Below are 22,536 nucleotides of genomic sequence, written 5' to 3' on the forward strand. Positions count from 1 at the left end.
ACCGCAGCTGCCACGAATCACCCCAGTTAACTAAACTGTCGAGCTCATCTTGCAATTGCGCTTTCTTTGACGCATTCTTCACTGTAGTTTAAACTTTTGTGTCGTCGGCATACATGGAGCACACGCTGGACACTGCTTCTGGCAGATCGTTTATAAAAGCAACGAACAATATAGGCCCAAGAACGCTTCCTTGTGGCACGCCACTGCGCACTGATACCCAGTAAGACACGGTTCCGTTAATACGGACACGTTGTCGTCTACCAACTAGAAAATCTCTGATCCATTGGAGAACGTTTCCCTCAATTCCCAAAGTCTTCACTTTGCGCAACAGCCGCTCATGCGGAACACTGTCAAATGCTTTGGCAAAATCTAGGTACAATGCATCCACTGGCTCCCTTTCGTCCAGCAGGCGAGTCCAATCGTTCAAGGTAGATAACAAGTTAGTGGTGCAGGATCTGCCGGCAATAAAACAATATTGACATTTTGATAGGAGATAGTGAGCAGTCAAGTGATCGATAATCCTATCCCTCACAACAGATTCCATTGGTTTACAAACAACACTTGTCAGACTGACAGGGCGATAGTTGCCGGGGCTGCTTTTGTCACCTTTTTTGAACAATGGTGTTACTTGAGCTTCTTTCGAGTCGGACGGCAAAGTTCTTCTTTCATTCAAGGTTTTTTTGGAAGAATACTGTGGGACGGCCAGAACGTCTGCTAATTCTTTGAGCAATCTGGGATGGAAGCCGTCTGGTCCACATGACTTGTTGGGATTTAGAGTTACCAGGCGCTTCAGAACCTCTTCTTCATGTATTTAAAAACCTGTTGACTTTGAGCCGACTGGGCGCTTCTAGTTGGAATATATATCTAGAATGGAATCTGGGATACTGTTCAAGTCCTCATCTGTGAGTTCACACTGCTGAAGAACTGATTAAAAACGTTAGCCTTGTACTCATCAGAGATTCAGAGGGAATCTTTCGTTGGTCTACCTATAATGTTAAATCAGATATACCGTCGCTTGTCTTATACAATTCGAACTAGCGTACAAAAAGAAGGCTTTCGGATTCTTTGTTAACATTTTTAGCAATATTTTTTTCAAAGTTTTTCCCTGCAGTGCGACAGACTTTTTTAGCTTGATTACGAGCTCTTGCATACTGGTTATAATCAGAATCGCTACGAGTTCGTAAACTGCGTAAAAATAGGAAAAAAAAATTCTAATTTAGCTATTGAAGACCCCCGGAACTTGGTGCACGGTTAGTCATAAATACGTTATGAACTCAGCTAACTCCATAGTACATATATTAGTCACTTCTTTATTGACCTGCAAGTGTGCAGATACTAAACTAGTTGTTAATCAGCGTAAATTCAAGTTCAAAGCTTCACTTTTCATCAGTCAAATGTTTAGACATTATTCCATATATCTTATTTTCATCCGATTCACGCAAGTCCAATAGAAGTAATCGTTTGATGATAATTATTGCACTATGCCCTTCAATCAGATGTGCAACTATCGTCAAGTATTGTAGACACTCCGTGATGAGTGATCAAGTTCAATGATTGTGTGCTTCCCTATTGACTATTTTATCGGTCTCTGAAGGAATTTTTTACCATTAGTATACAATTCAAGTTTCGGCATCAGAACAGGTTCCTCCTCAAAGCATTTTTCTTTCGTCGCGTCTAATAGAAATTCCAATAAACACGATTTATATACAATAAATGTCTACCGTTTTATGACAATAAACTAAAAGAGATCAATCTAAATTATAATACTTCTAAGCAACAGGCAGCGTGATAAATCATGGTTCTTCGATAAAGTCTCCAGATAACTAGTGTTTTACCGTGCCGGCACCGTGCAGATGGTGAAGTTCATCATACTAATGATTGCTGATTATAATTATGATCATATGAATCAACTAAGTACTGATGGCGCTGCTGTAGTAAACGTTCCATTTTTATTTCTATTGTCGGTGCCTTGCAAGTTGCTCGAGACACTCCAGACGGTATAAAAGTTGCCTTGCTCGAGACAGTATAAAAGTCGCCCTTGCTCGAGACTATTAAATAAGTCGCCTTGCTCGAGACAGTAAAAAAAGCCGCCTTGCTCGAGACAGTACAACGCCGCCTTGCTCGAGACAGTATAAAAGTCGCCCTTGCTCGAGACTATAAAAGTCGCCTTGCTCGAGACAGTAAAAAAAGTCGCCTTGCTCGAGACAGTACAACGCCCCCTTGCTCGAGACAGTATAAAAGTCGCCATGCTCGAGACAGTACAACATCGCCTTGCTCGAGACAGTATAAAAGCCGCCTTGCTCGAGACAGTATAAAAGTCGCCATGCTCGAGACAGTACAACATCGCCTTGCTCGAAAGTTTGAGCGAGCGCCTATAAAATCGTGCAAATCTCATTAGTTTTTGCGAGCTGCTTAGAATAACAAATAGCTCATCGACAAGCGCCAGGCCTGAATTAGTTTGTAGTTACACAATAATGGTAATTTTTCCTCCTGTCCTGAGTAGTGGGAGCCATGACGCATGTTAGCTTAATCAAGCGCCCGACCGAAATAATAATTCGTGGAAAATTGGGTAGCTTTGTGCGATTAATCTCAGTATATCATGGTACGATTTAGGTGCTTCCAACAATCTACAAGCTAGACGGCGTCAGTCGCAAGCTAACTGCGGATGAGAGAGAGGTGAATGCAAGAGCAGACGTGTTGAATTCCTAGTACTTATATACACTTTTAATTTATCTTATTCGCCTAGAGAATGCGTGTAAGGCGCAATGTACACGTAGTCGGTTTATTTGTCCTCTTAACGCTGGACAGCAGGGCAGAGAAAGCGCCATTACACATACCATACAATATAAGTATATTTTGGCACTGAATTTCGCGTAAAAAGAGAAATATTTGCTATATGTCTTTAAATTTTGAATATTCATCTGACCATGTACAACTGATTCTATAAAGTGTCCTATGTTCGCCATAAACAATTTTATTAAGAAAGTAGAGCGAAAAATTGTGTATGCAAATCCTTCGTTAACGAATAAACGTTAAAAAACATCGAATGAAGAAAGTTTGCTTCAGCATTTTTGTGCGCATAACTCGTTTTGATGAGACTACATTAAATCATAATAGCAACGAAGGAATCCATTTGGCACTAACTTTATTTGCTCGTGAACGAACAGCTCCCCTGATCTCCCGAGCTTGAGAATTTTCGCTTCCTAAAGGTTAATATGTATTATTTTTTAGAATTGAATTCATTGCAGATTATTGACAATTGTAGCTTCAAAAAAAGAAATTATATAAACAATTGGACTCTTCAGGATGTAAAAAAAGAACTTTTCTGCCTATAATAATATATCGTTAATATTGTAATGCAGGAGTATGATATGTATAAAAGGTATTTATTATGATTCGCTGGTGCCATCACGCTGCTTCTTAGTTCCTTACTAGCTACAGTAAACTGTTCGTAAAAAAGAAGCCTTAATTTCTTGACATATTGCATGTCTACGACTTTTAGTTCGGTTTTGCCGGTTAGCTGCAAAAGTTTTAGTTCGCTGCAGCACTGAATCATACACATATTTAGCCCATAAAAAGACTTGTGGCAATTATTTTATTTCTTTATTACTGTACAACTGAAAAATTTCGTTTCATGTCGAGCAACAAAACATGCAATAAAGGCACATCAAAACATGCAATAAGATCACGAAACTCGGCCAGTTAAACAACAGCGTTGAGAAAATCACAGCAATAATTAAAATTTTTAAATTAATTTTCAAAGGAAAACCCATGAAGATGGAGGTAGTAGTGAGTTAGCAAGATTAAACTGTTAAAAGGACAAAATGAACTTTAAGATACGAGTAAATGAAAGAGCACGTGCTTATATGCTGGTATTAAATTAAAAAATATAACGCCACTGATCCACGAGTCTACGCGCACTCCTTAGTGATGCTTGAACTATATCCATTTCAGACAGACTTACAATTAGAACAAGATGGTAATAGTCTCGACCAGCTTCAGGCTGGTCACAGGGTTGTCGTCAGCGTTGTCTCTGCTGAGCTTCGTGAGCGACGGCCGCGTGGCCAGCGTCTTCAAATGCGGGGCGGCGTGTCGCGCGGACGACCGATGCGGGGGCTTCGTCTGGGATGTGGATGCCGTGAGTTACTCAGCATTATGATACTCAACGCACATATTGTTGATAAAAAGAAGTAGGGGAAACAGTCAATTAATTTGCAGTTGTCGGTGTGCGAACCTATGATTTATAAGCGAAATTATCTAGATTAAATTCACTTCCACTATATTTTCCGACATTTTTATGTATTTATATTATAATAGAATTTCTTATATTAGACAATTTTTCTAATTTTTTATTTCCTTATTAAAATCATTGTATTAATATAATATGGCTATACCATAATTATTAAAATTTAAAGAATATCGAAGGGAATATTACATTCTTGAACACGAGGAATGACGAATTTAATAGAATTGCCAACTAATTATTTCGAACAGTTCCGTCATCAGTTCAGGTAAAATTACTGCACTGATGCTTCATTATTGTCTGTTTTTGACGAGAACAATCAATGAATCATTATTTTAAAAACTAGATGCTACTTATTGCTACTGCCTGATAACAATTCCCTTCATACCCTACATGAAACTATTTAAAAGGGTTACTTGCCAAATTTATTATTTAAAGTCATCTTTCAACCAAAATTCTCAGGTTAGAAAAAAATTTGTTTACGAATACCCAACGAGTTTGGTAAACGTTCTAGGATTCATCGCTTAAACGGTATCGGTTATCCAATTAAATTGTAATCTAAAAATAGTTAAAGTGAAAAATGCTGGCTTACTCTTGCGACTACCGAGCTTATCAGTTGTTTTCCAAACATAATTATCGTCATTTGCACTTGTATATTCTTGTAGCTATCGTCTAGTTGAGAAGTGGGGGCTTGATAAAATTAATTCATCAAATTTTGACGTAGTTACAATATTTTCCATGACTGAATTTCTATGAACTAATTATAATTAATTTCATTATCACCGCACAGAACTCAAAATAGATGGTTTCTCAAGAGCTGTGATGTATTTCTGTTGAACTTCCTGCCCTTTTACTTTTCTTTTATACTTGATTGCGGGGCAAACAACAATTTTAAGGATGATCTTTTTCAGCGTTTAGAAAATTTGTGCCTCTAGAATTAGGAAAAAACTCCAGTTAAATGAGCTTTGGTGTTTTCAACAGTGCTTTTCTTATCATTTGACTGGAAATTAATTTTTTGTACTATTTATTACGTAGGAAGCACTTCCATTGCGTTGTGAATTTGAGACACTAAACTCATTGGGTACACCGTACATGTTGAGTATGGTGGCCCCAATGCGCGTTGGGTTCATTATCCGTGTGCGGTCTGTTAGCTACAATGCGTTTACGTTGTGTGATGCGAGTCAATATGCGTGTTGGATATGATGGACGTTGTGAATTTACTCGTTGTTTCTTTACTCTAGTTTTGTTCGGATTAATTACCTGGATCATCAAAAGATCATGGGTGCAATAGTTAGACATTGAGCGGCCCAATTAAACTGTCTAGAAATTTTGTTTCGTCGGGTCACTATGTACATCAGTGTAGCGTTTTCATTGTTCACTTAGCTAAAGTTCTGATCGGCGGTTAAAAAAGCATTTATGATTTCTCTACCTTAAGTGTTCCCCGTTTGTATCTGCTTTCTACTGCTCGACCAGGTTGCTCCATGTCGCTTCGTTGTGGACCCAGCGGTGGTCGGGAACGTGTCTACGAACGTGTCGGCCGCGTACGTCATGGCCAACAACTACGCCGGTAACTCCGCTATCTTGGAAATCGCTACGCCTTTCTTGAATTGGGAGTGAGTACAAAACTTTCAATGCATTATATTTTTTAGAAAAACACTTTGGATCGACAGTCGATTTCAGTTTAAACGATAATGTTACTTAATTTCCATAAATTTTCCTGGAGCATTGCTTACGATTGAGTTCCTTTTCAGAAGTCAATATTGTGTGAGGGAAATTTTTTTGAAAATTATTAGTTTTCTAATGCACAAAAAGTACTTATACACGCAAATAGCGACACCTTAGTTGTTAGAAAAACCAGGTTGTTTGCTGAAGATCAAAATACTTAATTCCTGGACGAGCGTCGTTATATATTTGATTAGTGAATTTTGAGCTCTCATTTATCCACATCATCGAGAGCCGTTATTACTAAGCCTATATTCTAGTCTATGGTTGAAGCAGATAGAAAACAGTTTTAGGGGGCGGGAGTGAAGGTTGCAGAGGACAAAAACTATTATTGTGGGGACGGCAGCGAAGGTTAAGCTATTTACTTAATCAAGCTATTTCGCACCGGAGGTAAAAAAATAATGTCGCCAGCAAAGCGGAATGTCGCAATTATTTAGTCTCAAATTAATCATCACCAACAACGGGCGGAAGGTCTCAATGAGACGAAGGGACAGGTGAAAAGCAACAGAAACGAAGATACTCGGAACAAGCGGTCGCTTACACGGAACGTCTGCCGCCCGCTCGAGAGAGACATGCAGAGAAGGGAAATGTAAGGAATTCTGCCAACATAATAACTTAATGTAAGGTATCCTACCCACATAATAACTTAATGTAAGGTATCCTACCTACACAATAACTTAATGTAAGGTATCCTACCTACATAATAACTTAACCCCATAACTGAGGCCTGCAGTCAGACACCGCGAGCTCAGCGGTGGGGCGCTCAGGAACAATCCCCATAGGAGCGCGAAATCCCATAATTGGACTTCTGACGAGCACAGACACGCGTCAGAAGTCCCCCCTGAGGGGGCATAAAAATCAGACACAGACCTAAGAACAGAAATTGGACAGAGCTACCATCATGAGCTGGGTATAACACCGACACCGGCTGGCCGCTCTCTGCTAAAATACCCGCCTCTAAGAAAATAAAAGAACTGCCTGCATGTCTTAAGTTACCCTACCGGTATATTACAGGGTTTGGGACGGAGATACAAGGACACTGATGACTACTGACGCACGCCCTGCTACTTATAGTGGGTGCAAAAAGTGTCCGACACCAAGGCAAAACTTTATTTATTTAAAAAAAGCTTATTATTAAAGCTTATTCAGAAGCTTATCAAAGCTTATTCAGAAAAATTACATAAACAAACACTGTTCTATACTGTAAATTTACATGAAAAATACAAATATCAAATCAAAACAACAATATATTATTAAACGTTGACTTGATTATTACAATTCTGTGAAAATCAAGGTTCAAAAAAAACATAGTAAACAAATTTGCTCAATACTTCGTCATGTGACATTTAGCTAACCGATTGGGTTACTTGTTTATGTCGGGTGTTCATTTATCTAGGACCACCTGATAGCTTTGTAACTGTGAGTCAGGGTACTTCGTTGTTCCAAGTATGCAGAGGTGGGCAGTAGCGGGCTACATGTAGCGGCCGCTACTCGCGGTCGCTACATTTTTGGTAGCGGTAGCGGCGCTACATTAAAGCAATTGTAGCGGTAGCGGTAGCGCCCGCTACATATTTAGGTAGCGATACGAGGTTTTGCCGCTACAGCGCTACGGCTACATTTATAGATAAAGCCTTTTAATTTTACTTAATAGTAATAAATATTATTTAAAAACCAGCATGATACATACATAACATAAATTACAGAATGAAACTGTACGAAAGAGTTCGGTGTAATGTTGTCAACCTCAGCCTGCTACTAAATAGTGTCAACATGTTAGTTGTTACCAGAGGTGGGCAGTAGTGCGCTACATGTAGCGGCCGTTACTAGCGGGCGCTACATTTTCAGTAGCGATAGCGGCGCTACATTTAAGCAATTGTAGTGGTAATGGTAGCGCCCGCTACATTTAGAGCATGTAGCGGTAGCGGCCACTACATTTCAAAGTAGCGCTGCCCAGCTCTGCAAGTATGACTAAAGCAGGACAAGTGAAACGCACGGTTACTCTAGTTCTATAATAATAAACGTGCCCGAGGAGCGGACTAGCAAGATGACGGCTAGGCTGTACCGCTTCAACTGGCCTGGCTATATATATATATATATATAGTCATTAACAGGGATGACGTCACTAGGCGTGACTCTACCGTGTGGGTACAGAACAAGCTAAGCTGATTAAGTATGAAAACTCAGGTGATGATAGTAGATCACCGGACATACGCAAGATTTTTACATATGGTAATAGAAATTTTAGCCCACTCTTCCATGCATATTTCTTTCAATCGGATAAAATTTCTTGGATTGATTCTCTCCTGTACCCTCAGTTTCTATTCTCGCCACAAATTCTCAATCGGAGTGAGGTTAGGTGATTGATTGGCTTGGCCATTCCAATAACTCAATGTCTCTCTCCTGAAACCATGCAAGAGTTGCCCTAGCCGTGTACTTAGGGTCATTGTCTTGTTGGAATATCCAACCTCGAGGAAGTTCCAATTTTTCGTCTGATTTCACGAGACCCCTAAGAATGCCCCGATACATTCCGGAGTTCATTCTTCTTCCTTCATCAGTTCCATGATTCCCAATTCACCAGGGCCTGCAAGAGAGAAAACCCCCAAAGCATCATGCTGCCATCGCCAAACTTCACTGTTGAGACGGTTTTTTTCGGGTGAAACGCAGAGTTCTTCTGCCTTCAAACACGACTATCCCAGTTCCGACCAAACAACTAAATTTTAGTCTCATTTGACCATAATATTTTATTCCAGAAGCTTGGAGGTTTACTGACGCCTTCTTTCGCAAAATTCCGGCGGTTCTTTGCGTAAATTTCCTTCAACAGAGCGGTTTTTCTTGGTGACCGAGAGTGGAATCCACTCTCTCGAAGAACTTTCCTAAACTTATGAGTGGCCCAGTGGTTACAGTTCAGAGTACCAAGATAGGAGCAGAGAGGCGCGAGTTCGATTCCAGCTCTGTGCGCCAGTTTCTATTCAGAATCGGTGAGGAGGCCGGGCGGTTAAGCACAGCAAAATTGTAGCAGTGAGCTTCGAGTTCGAGACCGCAAAATGCTATAAATGTTCTGCGACGTTAAGAATCAGCGACAGGCCTACGGCCTAATAAACGCTGAAACCGCTATTAGTATTTATTATTATTAATTGTGTTCTTGTAAATATTTGTCCCACTTGATTGAAAGTCTTTTTGCAGTTCAGAGCGAGTCAGTCGAGGATTATTCTGTAGTTTTCGAACTAAACTCCTAGGTCTGCGATCAGAAATCTTTGTAGGATGCCCTGAACACGGCAGACTAATCGAAAGATGGAATGATTTCCGCCTCCGAACAGTATCACCAACTGTCGAAACTGGGATATATAACACGGATGAAATTTTTTTATATCCCAAACCATCTCTGTATAGCTGAATAATTGGTTTTCCAGCTGATCTAGAAAGTTCTGTAGTTTTAGGCATTGCTGAAAAGCGTATAATAAAGCCACCTTCTAATGACGATGCCTGGTAATGAATAACTCTAGTTAGAAATATGTCTATGACATTCTTTTGTTTTCTAGAATATTCCAACGTTTTCTGATTCTAGAATATTCACCCGAACATAATGGATGAGAAATTTTTGACGAATCGAATTCTTTTTTTTTACGATATGTTGGATACTTTTTGAACATTGACTTTTACAAAATTGCAATTATCAAGTCAGCATTTAATAATATTGTTGTTTTGATATGATATTTGTATTTTCCATGTATATTTAGATTAGAATAGTTTTTGTTTATATTATTTTGTTAAATATTTTGTTAAGTATACATAGGTAAGCTGTAATTCACAGCTTACCTATGACTATTATAACTTTTGCTAAGCAACGGTGTTACCGCGTTCTCAAGCTTCGTGAAGATTATTTAGTTTCGAATTAATTCGCCACTAATCATTCAGTATTTAAGTACGTATTCAAGAGACTGAAAGATGATCAAAGAGTCATTCCTACAGCAAAGATTCGCATTTAAATATAAAACAGTTGAGAACCAAAATAGTTTCATACAACGAACATTAGTTGGGGCATATAACCAAAATTTGTAAAGTTATGTGAAATAACCTCAAAATCGTCTATGAATACCTATGACATACCAACCTTTTTTGGCTATTTATATTAGGGAAAAGGTGAATACAGTGGGACATGATGACACTGAGACACTACAACTTCTTTTTAAATTAATGTGTTATATTTAACCACAGTTATTATAGTTCCAACACACAAATCAATGCATCGATTACCTTAGCAGAGAGATGTGAGGTCACCTTTATCACATAAAATATTTTACCTGTCTCATTGTCCTCCATGTTTCATTCTTGCCAGGTTTTAAATTATCATCACAGACAAGTTCATCGTTAACCAAATATAACACTCAGACCCTATGGTAATTTGTGTGCATTAACCAACCTTTTTTTGTGCTATTTCAGGCAAGCGACCCTGAAGTGCAAGAGCCTCAACATGAGGCTCGTGACGTATCCGATGACCAACAGGGTATGTACTTATATGTAGGACTATTGATAATATTTTAATCGAGAAGAAGCGCAGGCCAAAAAATCTATGCCGAATGAGTCTACCTGATCTTTACACATTCAGTGCACTAATTAAACCAAGATGACAATGCTATTTATCATGATGCAGTAGATACCAACTCATTAGATTAAGTTGGAGCCATTTTCTAGAATGCTCTCAAATGACTCAAGTAAAAGTAAAGCAGAACGGAGCCGGCTGCATATGAGTGCGCTAAGCGTAGCAGAATAGCTGGTGTAAGTTCCGTCGTGTTCGCTTTATTTAGGAGATCAGAAAACACTCCGGTAAAGATGCCAAGGTTGTAGTTAGGCGCATGACAACCATGCCGTGACTCCCCAGCAGGTATTTGACGATATTGGTTGAATTCAGGTTGAGATGTTGAACCAAAATTGAACGTCACGTCATATCAACGTCGAAATCTGACTAACACTAGGAAGGACGGAAAACAACATTATTTCAACGTGGAAATAACCTCGATATTGGTACGTTGAATGTTTACTAATTTTTAACCGTTGAATCAATGTTGATTTCAAGTTGAACTGGCAGAATTGCTGAACAGCCAAAATTAAACGTCCAATCAACGTCGAAATCTGACCAAAACTAGAAGGGACGTAAAACAACGTTATTTCAACGTTGAAATAACGTCGATATTGGTACGTTGAATGTTTATTTATTTTTAGACGTTTAATCAATGTTGATTTAAGGCTGAAATGCTTGCAAACCCAAATTAAATGTCCAATCAATGTCGAAATCTCACCAAAACTAGAACGGATGTAAAACAACTTTATTTCATAGTAGAAATAACGTCGATATTGGTTCGTTGAATGTTTACTAATTTTTAAACCTTGAATCAATGTTGGTTTCAGGTTGAAATGTTGAACAACCAAAATTAAACGTTCGATCAACGTCTGAATCTGACCATTACTAGAAAAGACGTAAAACAACCTCATTTCAACGTTGAAATACAATACATAAAAAAAAAATTAAAAAAACACGTTTTTCTTTTGGTTTAAAAATTATAAAATAAATTATGGCTCGCCCCAAAAAACGTGTGTCGGGCAGATTTATGATTAAAGCGAAAAACACACAACACACGAATTTTGGAAGTTTGATGGTGAACGTTCAGCCCGACCCACGTTTTTTGGGGCGAGCCATAATTTATTTTCTACTTTTTAGTCCAAAAGAAAAACGTGATTTTTTTTTTAATTATGAAATCTGAAATTGTTAGGCGAAAATAGCCTGCATGCCGAATTTCAGATCTCTAGAGCAATCAGAAGTGGGCTAATTTTCATTGTCAATGTTAACAACAAACAAACAAACGCGAAGCTGAGTAAAGAAAAACGTTTTAAAATGGTCGATATCGGTACGTTGAATGTTTAGCTATTTACCAGCATGGAACTAATGTTATTATACCAACAATGAATGATAAACATATATATAAGTGTGCGATTAATGAACAGAGATCGCATTTCAATTTTCAAGAAGTCGAACAATTCTTTAGCTTATTTTTATTGCTCATGCACGCGAGCTACCGTGATCAAGGTTGCTAAGGCGTCTCCTGGGATCCCGGGTTCGAATCCTGCTACGGTCGAAGAAACTTAGTTCTTCAACGTCAATTCTAGCCGAGAATTCGACGTTGCATCAACGTCGTAGCAGCAACATTGATTCATCGTTGCATTGTAACGTCAGTACGGCGTTGCATGAGACGTTGCTTCAATTTTCATTCTAACATCTTTTCACCCCGATCTAAACGTCGTAATAGGTAGTAATAGGTCAGTTCAACCAGAGAATTCAACGTTGCAGCAACGTCGTAGAAGCAACATTGATTCAACGTTTTATTTCAACGTCAGTTCGACGTTTCATGAACGTCGAACTTTCATGAACGTCGTCGTTTCATGAAACAACGTCGATATTGGTACTTTGAATGTTTATTCATTTTTAAACGTCCGATCAACGTCGAAATCTGACCAAAACTAGAACAGACGTAAAACAACCTTATTTCAACGTTGAAACAACGTCGATATTGGTACGTTGAATGTTTATTTAATGTTAAACGTCTGATCAACGTCGAAATCTGACCAAAACTAGAATAGACGTAAAACAACCTTATTTCAACGTTGAAACAACGTCGATATTGATACGTTGAATGTTTATTTATTGTTAAACGTCCGATCAACGTCGAAATCTGACCAAAGCTAGAACGGACGTAAAACAACCTTTCAACGTTGAAAAATGGTCGCTATCGGTACGTTGAATGTCTAGAGCTATTCACCAGCATGGAACTAATGTTATCACACCAAAATTGAATGAAATATATATATATTAATATTAGATGGCAGAATTTACTTGTTAACACACGTGCGATCGATGACCAGAGAATTCGTTGGTTTATATTATCAGTGAGTGGAACTTTTCTTCAGATGACTGTAGATTAAAAGACAAGTTTCAGGAAGTAATTCTTATTTATTAACGACGTTTCGAATGCAACAAACATTCATTTTCAAGTTAAAAGAAGCATTAAACATTGAAATTTTGGTGGAAATAAGTACATAATATAAGTAACTAGGATACAACAGTAAAATTTTGGACCAAAAATTACTCGGAAAATTCTTTCTGAGTTCAGACAAATCCGGTAGTCAGAAAATAGATAGCTGGAGTCCAATCTGTAGAGATGAGGTGTTCAGCTATCGTCGGTCGGTTGTTGTCGGGCCACTGCATGATCACGATGCTNACGTCGTTGTCAAGGGTGTCACAGAGCCGATTGAATTCATCACGGATCTTGAGATGAATTTGCTCGATTGTAATACTTTGAGACATGATCTGGTTTCGAGCTTGTCTCAGGTGGCAGGAAGAACGGCTGCTCAATGTCATTGAAGTTACTCCAATTAGTCCAATGCAATCCCAAAGATGCTTCCTATAACTTGAAAATGAATGATGTGACATTCGAAACGTCGTTAATAAATTAATTTACTTCCTTGAACCTGAATTTTTATCAACCAACGTCAGCTGAAGAATATTGTTCGATCCTGAAAATTTAAATCGATGATTTCTCTGGTCATTAACCACTCGTGTTTAAACATATATATAAGTGGACGATTAATGACCAGAGAATGCATTTCAATTTTAAAGGAGTCGAACAATTCTTTAGCTTATTTTTATCATTTTTTTTGTCAAACAATTCTTTTTTTTTTTTTGTTTCTATTGCTCATGCGCGCGAGCTGCAGTGGTCAAGGTTGCTACGGCGTCGCGCGGTCTCCAGCGATCCCGGGTTCGAATCCTGCTACTGACGAAAATCAGGTTGGTTCTTCAACGTTGATTCAACTAGAGAATTTGACGTTGCAGCAATGTCGTAGTAGTAACATTGATTCAACGTTGCATTGTAACATCAGTACGACGTTTAATGAAAGATGTAGCCTCAATTTTCATTCTAAATAACTTTTCACCCCGATCTCAACGTGTAATTAGGTAATTGTTTCAACGTCGATTCAACCATAGAATTCAACGTTGCAGCAACGTCGTAGTAGCAACATTGATTCAACGTTGCATTGTTACGTCAGTACGACGTTTCATGAAGATGTTGCTTCAATTTTCATTCTAAACCTCCTTTCACCCCGATCTCAATGTCGCAATAGGTAGTTGATTCAACCGCCGAATGCCTGCTGGGATTGCTAATACTGACAAGTTTCAGGATCACTATCGGATACCGGGACGTTGCACTGCTCGGCATGAACGCGTTCAGCTGAATGAGGCAGATTAAAAAGTTACACAGTTTCTCGTTATTCAGTTAGGACTTGAATTAATCTAAACCTGGCAAAGAATACAAGGCAAACTTGAAAAAAGTCCAATATAAATAATACTATTATAAAAGAACATGGGAGCACCACTGAATCTATACGAAATAGCAGAAAGTGAAGTTGCTAGATGATAACACACACCTCCACGGTGGATCACAGAACAAATTAAACACATAGCGTGTCTCCACGGTTCACGTATGGGGTGACATTAAACCTAATTTAAAAATACCCGTAATTCCTAATAATTGCAAATTATATTGCACGGTGTTCCCTAACACAATAAATCATCTTTATATGCCGTCTACAATTCATGTTTGGATTATTAAAAACATGTAGCACTGCTAGTCTACGAACATTTTTTACGCTCCTTTTTACCATATTTTTCACAGCTCGACAATATGAGTGTGCTCAAAATTGGCATGGCTCAGCGGAATTGCATTCATTCTATCGATAATTTCGGTTAAATTTTCGTGACGCATTCAGTCGATGCAACTACTGAATATTACTGAAATAGTATACTGAAAGAGTATACAAGAAAAATGCTGTCCATTATGGGATTCCAGTTGTTGCGAGAGCAAAGGAACCATAGAGACGATTGTTACTTTTTTATATTCAATGTGAATGGTAATAAGCATTCCATTTCACACTCAGATCCTCACTTGGCTACTTATCATACCTCCCATGGCTCGGAAATACCAATAATCAAGGCTCTATTCCTTATGGCGCAGGTAAAACAATACTTAATACCCCATCCCTTATGATCAAGATATACTAGCACATAAGCCCTCTTCCCCTATATGACACAGATTTACCAGTACGTTATACCTGTACGTAAGGCCTCATCCCCTATGACACAGATATTCCAGCGTGTAAGGCCTTATCCCCGACGGCACAAATATACCTAGTACGTATGGAGACATTCCATATGGAACAGATATATCCAGCCATGCCTGAACAAGGAGACGAATCAAATTCAGATCTTGAAGATGTTACAAGACTAAAAAATTTTTTCAGAAGAAGATGAATGAATTGGTTGAAGAATTAAATTATCTTAAACTATGCAGCTGAGTTATAACAAAACATAACATAGTGTTGTCGGTGCTGAAGAATCAATCATTAAAAACATGATAAATTCCATAAACCTTAGGTGGATTATTTTTAAATACCGAACAGAAATTTTCAGGCGAAAAATGGATCTAAAGAAAAAAATTGTCTGACAAATCTGGAAATTATTTAAAGTTTTAGGTTTCATGGTAGGCGGACAACTGGTTGGCTCAGTAGTTAAAGTTCAGAGAACCAAGATTGTGTCAGTGAGTTATGGGTAAGATTCAGCTCATTGAGACATTCGGATCAAAATCGGCAGGTGGTTAGGCAAAGTACAATAGGAGCATTGAGTTGTATGTTAGAGGCCCGAAAAAAACTGTGCAAATTCTAGGATGTTCTGAAACGGTGACAGGTCTAATGGCCTAAGCAACGCTGAAACCGATATTACTATTATCAAGTGCATTTCCTCTATTCAGTATTTTCCTGAAATTTTGAGAGCTACGATTGAAGAGCAAGGTCGGCGATTACACTATGACTTTGAGGAGATGTAAGGAAAGGAAGATGGAACATTACAATGGTTTCAGACTTTTCTCCGTCCTCCGAAAGGGTGCCTGACCGGAAGCCCATGTTTTTTATTTTGGTGCTGCCGGTCTGCGGCTCCCCACGTGTGGTCGGCGTCTCTGTTGCTACTAGCGAGGGATGTCGGAGAGAACCCGGCCGTGTCCGACTTGGATGTGTGACATATGCAATGGACAAATCACAAAACGCCAATACTCTTTTTCCTGTAATAGTCTCGCCCCACATTGGGCCCATAAAACTGCACAAACATACCGGGTCCGCCATATTTATGGCAACGGATGTTTATTATATAAAATAAATAGGTTTCTAGGAGACTTTTCTTTTATATTGAAACTTAATATTATATCATCTATTAATTCAGCTGTTTTATATTGCAGAAGACTAAGGTGTATAAATTTACTATTACTTATGGCAGTAGATAGAAATCCAATTGTAACCCTTCATGAAATGGGCGAGAGTAATTCAGTCATTGCAAAAAAAGCTCCAAATTCGTCGTGAAACTGTATGGAAGGTGGTAAAAAAATTCAAAGAAACTGGTGGAACATGCAATCGACCTGGTCAAGGAAGAAACGAAGTGTCCGAACAAAACAATTGGTCAAAACACGAGGGAGAAGTTGAGGAGAAACCCTCGTCGCTCAGCTGCAAAATTGGCTGCAGAAGCAGAGGAGTCAGTCAGACATCAATGCGTAGAGTCCTCTAAAGATGACCTCAAAACCTCCCCTTACAAGATATAAACAAGGCATGAACTAACAGTCATGAACGAATGAGGCTCGAAAGATGCCAGCACATTCTGGATCTCATTGAGGATGGCACCCTGCCCGACTTGGTGTTCAGTGACGAGAAAAAATTTGACATTGAACAAAGCGTTAACCGTCAAAATGACAAGTTTGGAGTCGGGATGGATCTGTGGTAACCAGAACAGCAACACGACGTTAAAATCCCATGTCCGTGATGGTTTGGGCCGCGGTAACCGCCACTGGGAGGTCCCCACTCGTTTTTGTCCCCTCAGGAGTGAAAGTGAACAGTCAGCGATACATTTCGGACATTTTGGAGGCTGTGTTGTTACCTTGGGCCCGTAAACACTTCAACGCCTCACCATGGAGATTTCAACAAGACTCCCCCATCACATGGCTCAAACATGACCCAAAACTGGATTCAGGGTCACATCCCAGCGTTCATTAGCAAAAATGAATGGCCCTCAAAAAGCCCTGATTTGAATCCTCTCGACTTTTCTGTGTGGGCTTTTTTAGAGAATAGGGTCTGCAGAACACCTCTTGATTTTTCGGATGGTTTGAAGTCCTAATTCACACGAGAATGGGACTTGATTCCTCAATAAATGTTGCGTGTCTCCTGTGAAGCTTTCCGCATAGATTGGAGGCCGTCATTAAAAATTAGGGTGGTCATATTGAATAAATATGTCTGAGAATTGTTAAGGTAATTCTTGACGACTAGCTCATCCAATAAAAAAACAATGCACCTGTTTGTTCCATTGAGAAATAACAAAAAGACATGCGTTGCCATAAATATGGCGGACCCTGTACAAATCAATACACAAATTCCTGGACCTGTCATCAACACACTCTACCAATCCCTCTCAGGCCAATACAATACCGCCATCAGCATTGCAATCGTTCTAAACCCAGTCACTGCGCCCCAACCTCCTTTGCCATCGCTAGCCACTCCACCAAACATTCTCACACAAACCCCCCACCTCCAATTAGACCCAGAAAAACACCTTAACACATCAAAATAATGCAGATAAATACTAATGGACTAACAAGCAAAATAAAAGAACTCAAACTAACCACAAAACAACATGACATTGACATCATCACAATCCAAGAATCTAAACTTAAACCGACGACTCGCACACCCACTATATATATACCCGACTACACTGCTATTCGTCAACATAGGGCACACAACACAGGAGGCGGACTCATCACTTACATATACAATAACATAGTTTTCACAACAATTGCCATTCCACAACAAATCAACCAAGAAGCCACTGAAACCCAACTAGTCAAAATACAACTCTCCAACAACAAATTCATCCACATAGCTAACATATTTATCCCTCCCAGAGACACGCGCTTACCGTACCATCATAACCTAGAGCAACACATCACTGACTGTTTCACTTACCTCCTCAACAAGCCTTACACCATTAATACAGGCGACATCAATGCTCACCACCCATCCTTGTACTCTCCCAACTCAGACCATAGAGACAACCTTATTAACTCACTCATACAAAACTCTAACCACATCATACTCAATGAAAACTCGCCCACACGCATACTCACTACAATAGAACAGCAGCCCACGTCACCAGACATATCTACAGCCTCAAACGTCATCTCAAACAAGATAACATGGTCAGCTATCACAGCTCTCAGTTCCGATCACGTTCCCATCATATTACACTTTCGCACCAAAATCAACTACCGCATAAAAACCTATAACAGATCTTTCACAAATTACCACAAAGCAGACTGGACAGCTTACTCGCAGGAAATAGACCAAGCACTCCATGACACTTCAGCATCCACCAACATTCACATTGCCAATAAAATGCTCACTGGACTCATCTTACAAGCAGACAACACCATATACCCAGAGGAAAAATAAATAAACAACAGACACCTCTACCCCAAGCATTCAGAGACAGAAAACAACAACGCAACCACATCAGGAAACAAAACAGACATGACTCATCTATCCAACAACTTAACAGAGACATAGACCTTGAAATAAACAATAACAAGCGCAACCTATGGAAAGAGCACCTCGATCGAAACTGGAATAACAAACACAACACGCACATTCTCTGGCAGACAATCTCATCACTCTCAAATAAAACACCACGCCAAGAACCAAGCAAAACTATACAATTCATAACCACAACAGCATGCACTGACAAAGAGAAGGTAACACAATTCAACAAACAGTTCATAAACACCAAACCTCACACAATAACACGATAACAGATAGAAGAATTAAATCACCAAAGGGCAACCCAATAAACATAACAACAGCTATGACCATACTCGCCATAAAAAACAGTAAAAACAACAAATCAACTGGACCAGACCATGTAAACATTACATCTCAAACACATGGGCCCCACAACAATTGCATACCTCACTCAAATATACAATATCGCATTAAACTCCAATATAATACCCCATACCTGGAAGTTAGCCAAGATAATTCCACTACCTAACCAGGAAAGACACTAACATAGGGTCCTCCTATAGATCAATTTCAATTCTCAGTCCAATAGCCAAAATACTGGAAAAAATTATCCTTGATACAATCACACCTCATCTCCCTAACATTGAACACCAACATGGCTTCAAGCAACACCATTCCTCCATCACAGCACACCAACATATCACAGAACACATCGCCACAGGTTTTAATCAAAAACGCCCGCCACTTCGAACAATAGCCATAGCATTAGACATGAGCAAAGCATTTGATACGGATAACCTGCACACACTAATCAACAAACTATCCACAACCGCAATAGAGCACACTACACTTAAATACATAGCAAATTACATCAAAGGCAGAAAAGGCTTCACACAAGTCAATAATACCAATTCAAAACAGAAATTATTCAAAACAGGCGTACCACAAGGCAGAGTCCTATCACCCACACTGTTCAACATATAAGTTACAGATATACCCTCACCTCCACCCAATATTAAAATAATTACATATGCAGATGACATAACAATCTTATCCTCCCACAAAGACTATAACACTGCTGCACAAGCCTTTCTTCCATACCTACAAACCATACACACATGGACCACAGAAAACCAACTACAACTCTATGCAACAAAAAGCACTGCCACTCTTTTCACACCTGAGCCGGCCGAATATAGCACACAACTCAATATCAATAATACACTCATTCCAACAGTACGCAACCCTAAAATACTTGGACTAACTTTGACCCAAAGCTCATCTTAAGCACACACAGTAGTACTCACTACAAAGCCAATAACACCATCAAAATAATCAAATCACTTACGGCCACACAATGAGAAAAACAAAAAGAACTACTCACAACCACATTCCAAACATTCACGCGACCAATCCTCGAATACGCAAACTCATCCTGGTCACCAATTATATCACCCACGCACATGAACACACTCCAAACAGTCCAGAACGCAGAACTCATTATATCCACAGGCTGCACCGCAGACGCCAACATCCATCACCTTCACTAAGAGACCAAACTCCTACCCCTAACACAACACATCAAACTTCACGCCTCACAACTCAGACAGAAAGCAAGAAACCCAACCCACCCACTACATACCCTTACCCTACAGCCGCACCCAAACCGTCTCATGAAACAAACCATTTTCCATAACGCAGGTTTCACCACCAACATAGATACTCCACCTGCACAAGCCACGCAAGACACAACAAAAAAAATCTCATAACAATCCACACTACAATTACAGAAAACTATCTTGCAACCCTTCCTCGCAATAAAATTTTAAACACCGTACCACAGCTCCATGCATCTGAAATCAACCTACCTAGACCTACAAACAGGAACCTTGCACAACTTCGCACAAACAAATCACCGCTACTTCTCTCATATCTAAATAAAATAGACCCTGCCACGCACCCTTCCCCACTTTGCCCACTCTGTCTGTCTAACACGCACGACACCATTCATCTTTTCTCCTGCCCTGAAATGCCCACATCCCTGTCGGTGGGTGACCTTTGGTCGGACCCCGTAAACGCTGCAGGGCTGCTGGCCCGCTGGGGCGACCGACTTGGCTGGCTCCAGAACTGGGTCTAGGCCCCGCCTCGCGCCGTGAAGCGAGGCGGGGAGGGTCAACAACAACAACGGGGAATTACAATGTTTGCAGACTACTGTTGAATTCCTAGGAAGATGAAGCATTATAATAGTGGCAGGCTACTGTTGGATGCCAGAGAATATAAAGCATTTCTAATGCTAGCAGGCTACTGTTGGATGCCAGAGGAGATGAAGCATTATAATTGTGGCAGGGTACTGTTGGATGCCAGGGAATATGAAGCATTATAATTGTGGCAGGCTAATTTCGGATACCAGGGATGTTGCTGCTGTTGTACGCTGTAGAAAGACATTCGATATTGTCATAATGGAGAATACGTCAATAATTTTCATGACACAGTTATTTTAGTAAAAGAGAGGCCTATATAAAATCAATCTAAACATATGTATATAGAATAGAAGTGTCGGCACTAAAGAAATAGGCCCATGGCCTGTTGCCGATTCGTATACTTTTCGTGACTTGATTCACAAGAGATCCGGCCTTTAGAACCTGATCCTCCATAACTGACGATTGATTGAGATAGCTGCTGGAGATAGCATATTTTGAGATAGCTGCTTGAGATAGCATATTTTGAGATAGCATATTTTTAGTTTATAACCGTGGCTCCTCGTGTGGCGGAATCAAAGGAGCAAAGAAATAAAAAGCATTGATATTTCACTCACCGATCCGTTCTTTAATCACTCGAGATTTCACCAATGAAAAATAATCTGATCAGGGTGATGTCACGACACGATTGTGGATATGAGCTGGAATCGCGCTTATCCCATATGTCTTTGCAACTCCAGACTTCAAACACGAAACTCAGAAGAAAATTTTAGAAAGTAACATTACAGTGATGCATTACAGTGATGCACACGAAAAATAGCTTACGGTCGACTATGCAGTTTCTATCATTTGCGTGACTTTTTACTGATATTGGGAAGACTGTATGCATCTCTGATCGCCCTGCAGGGAGTCAAACTGAACGCTTTAGGACAGAGAGATTTCGCGACTAAGTTGCGCTCATCAGATTTTGGTTAAATGTAAACCATTTTCAAAACTTATTCTCACGTCATTTTTTTCCAGGACCGTGCCATTCTAGCGATCAGGAAACTCGAATTGTTCTACGTGGACCTGAAACGCCAGGCTGACGGCACCTACGCTTCAAGCAACAAAGCCATGGTCCTTCCAAGCAACTATGGATTCCAGTGGTACCCCGGCAACCCAGACTTGGGAATTGAAGTGTGTATGGGAATGGGAGGCACTCCATTGATGACGTTCGACCGTCCCTGTACCGCCTCTCCATACGGAGAATATACACTGTTTTGCATGGTGTGACGAGTAAATGCTACAGAGAGTAGACGTTAAAATTAATGATGGAGTCGAGATAACAGCGTTCACTTGGTTAACCCAAGATTTGCCGTGCCAGGTAAATGATTAATTTGTTGAAGATTAGTGAAAGTGTTTCCAGGAGTCACATGATATCTTGACTCCAACCCGAAATTTTGATTACGAATACTTCCAATCGATGCACAGAAACAACAAATTTCGCTGCAAATGTCTTTTATTGTCTTCAGAATCCAGCTGTTCAGCTACCATTCTACGTGATGGTTTACTGCAGCATTTAATCATTAGGACCTTATGCCTATCCTATGGCAGCGATTCTATTTTTATCTCTTTAAGTGATACAATTTAAAATTCAATTGCTTGTGTGTTTTCAGGATTGCACCTCAATCAAACTGGATTTATTCATGTACAATTTCTTATATAACGAGTCAAAAT

The 22,536-nt window shown here is 39.6% G+C and overlaps 1 protein-coding gene across 1 annotated transcript; it reads left to right on the plus strand.

Moving 5' to 3' along the window:
• Nucleotides 1-3,976: 3,976 nt before the first annotated feature.
• Nucleotides 3,977-21,996, plus strand: LOC125177599 (the record flags this gene model as incomplete). Its single annotated transcript, XM_047879617.1, has 4 exons — nt 3,977-4,138; nt 5,717-5,856; nt 10,406-10,469; nt 21,841-21,996. Coding segments are annotated over exons 1-4 (522 nt in total), but the record flags the coding sequence as incomplete, so codon positions are not given.
• Nucleotides 21,997-22,536: the final 540 nt, after the last annotated feature.

Source organism: Hyalella azteca, unplaced genomic scaffold (assembly GCF_000764305.2).
Source record: "Hyalella azteca isolate HAZT.00-mixed unplaced genomic scaffold, Hazt_2.0.2 contig3434, whole genome shotgun sequence".
NCBI classification, from domain to species: domain Eukaryota; kingdom Metazoa; phylum Arthropoda; class Malacostraca; order Amphipoda; family Hyalellidae; genus Hyalella; species Hyalella azteca.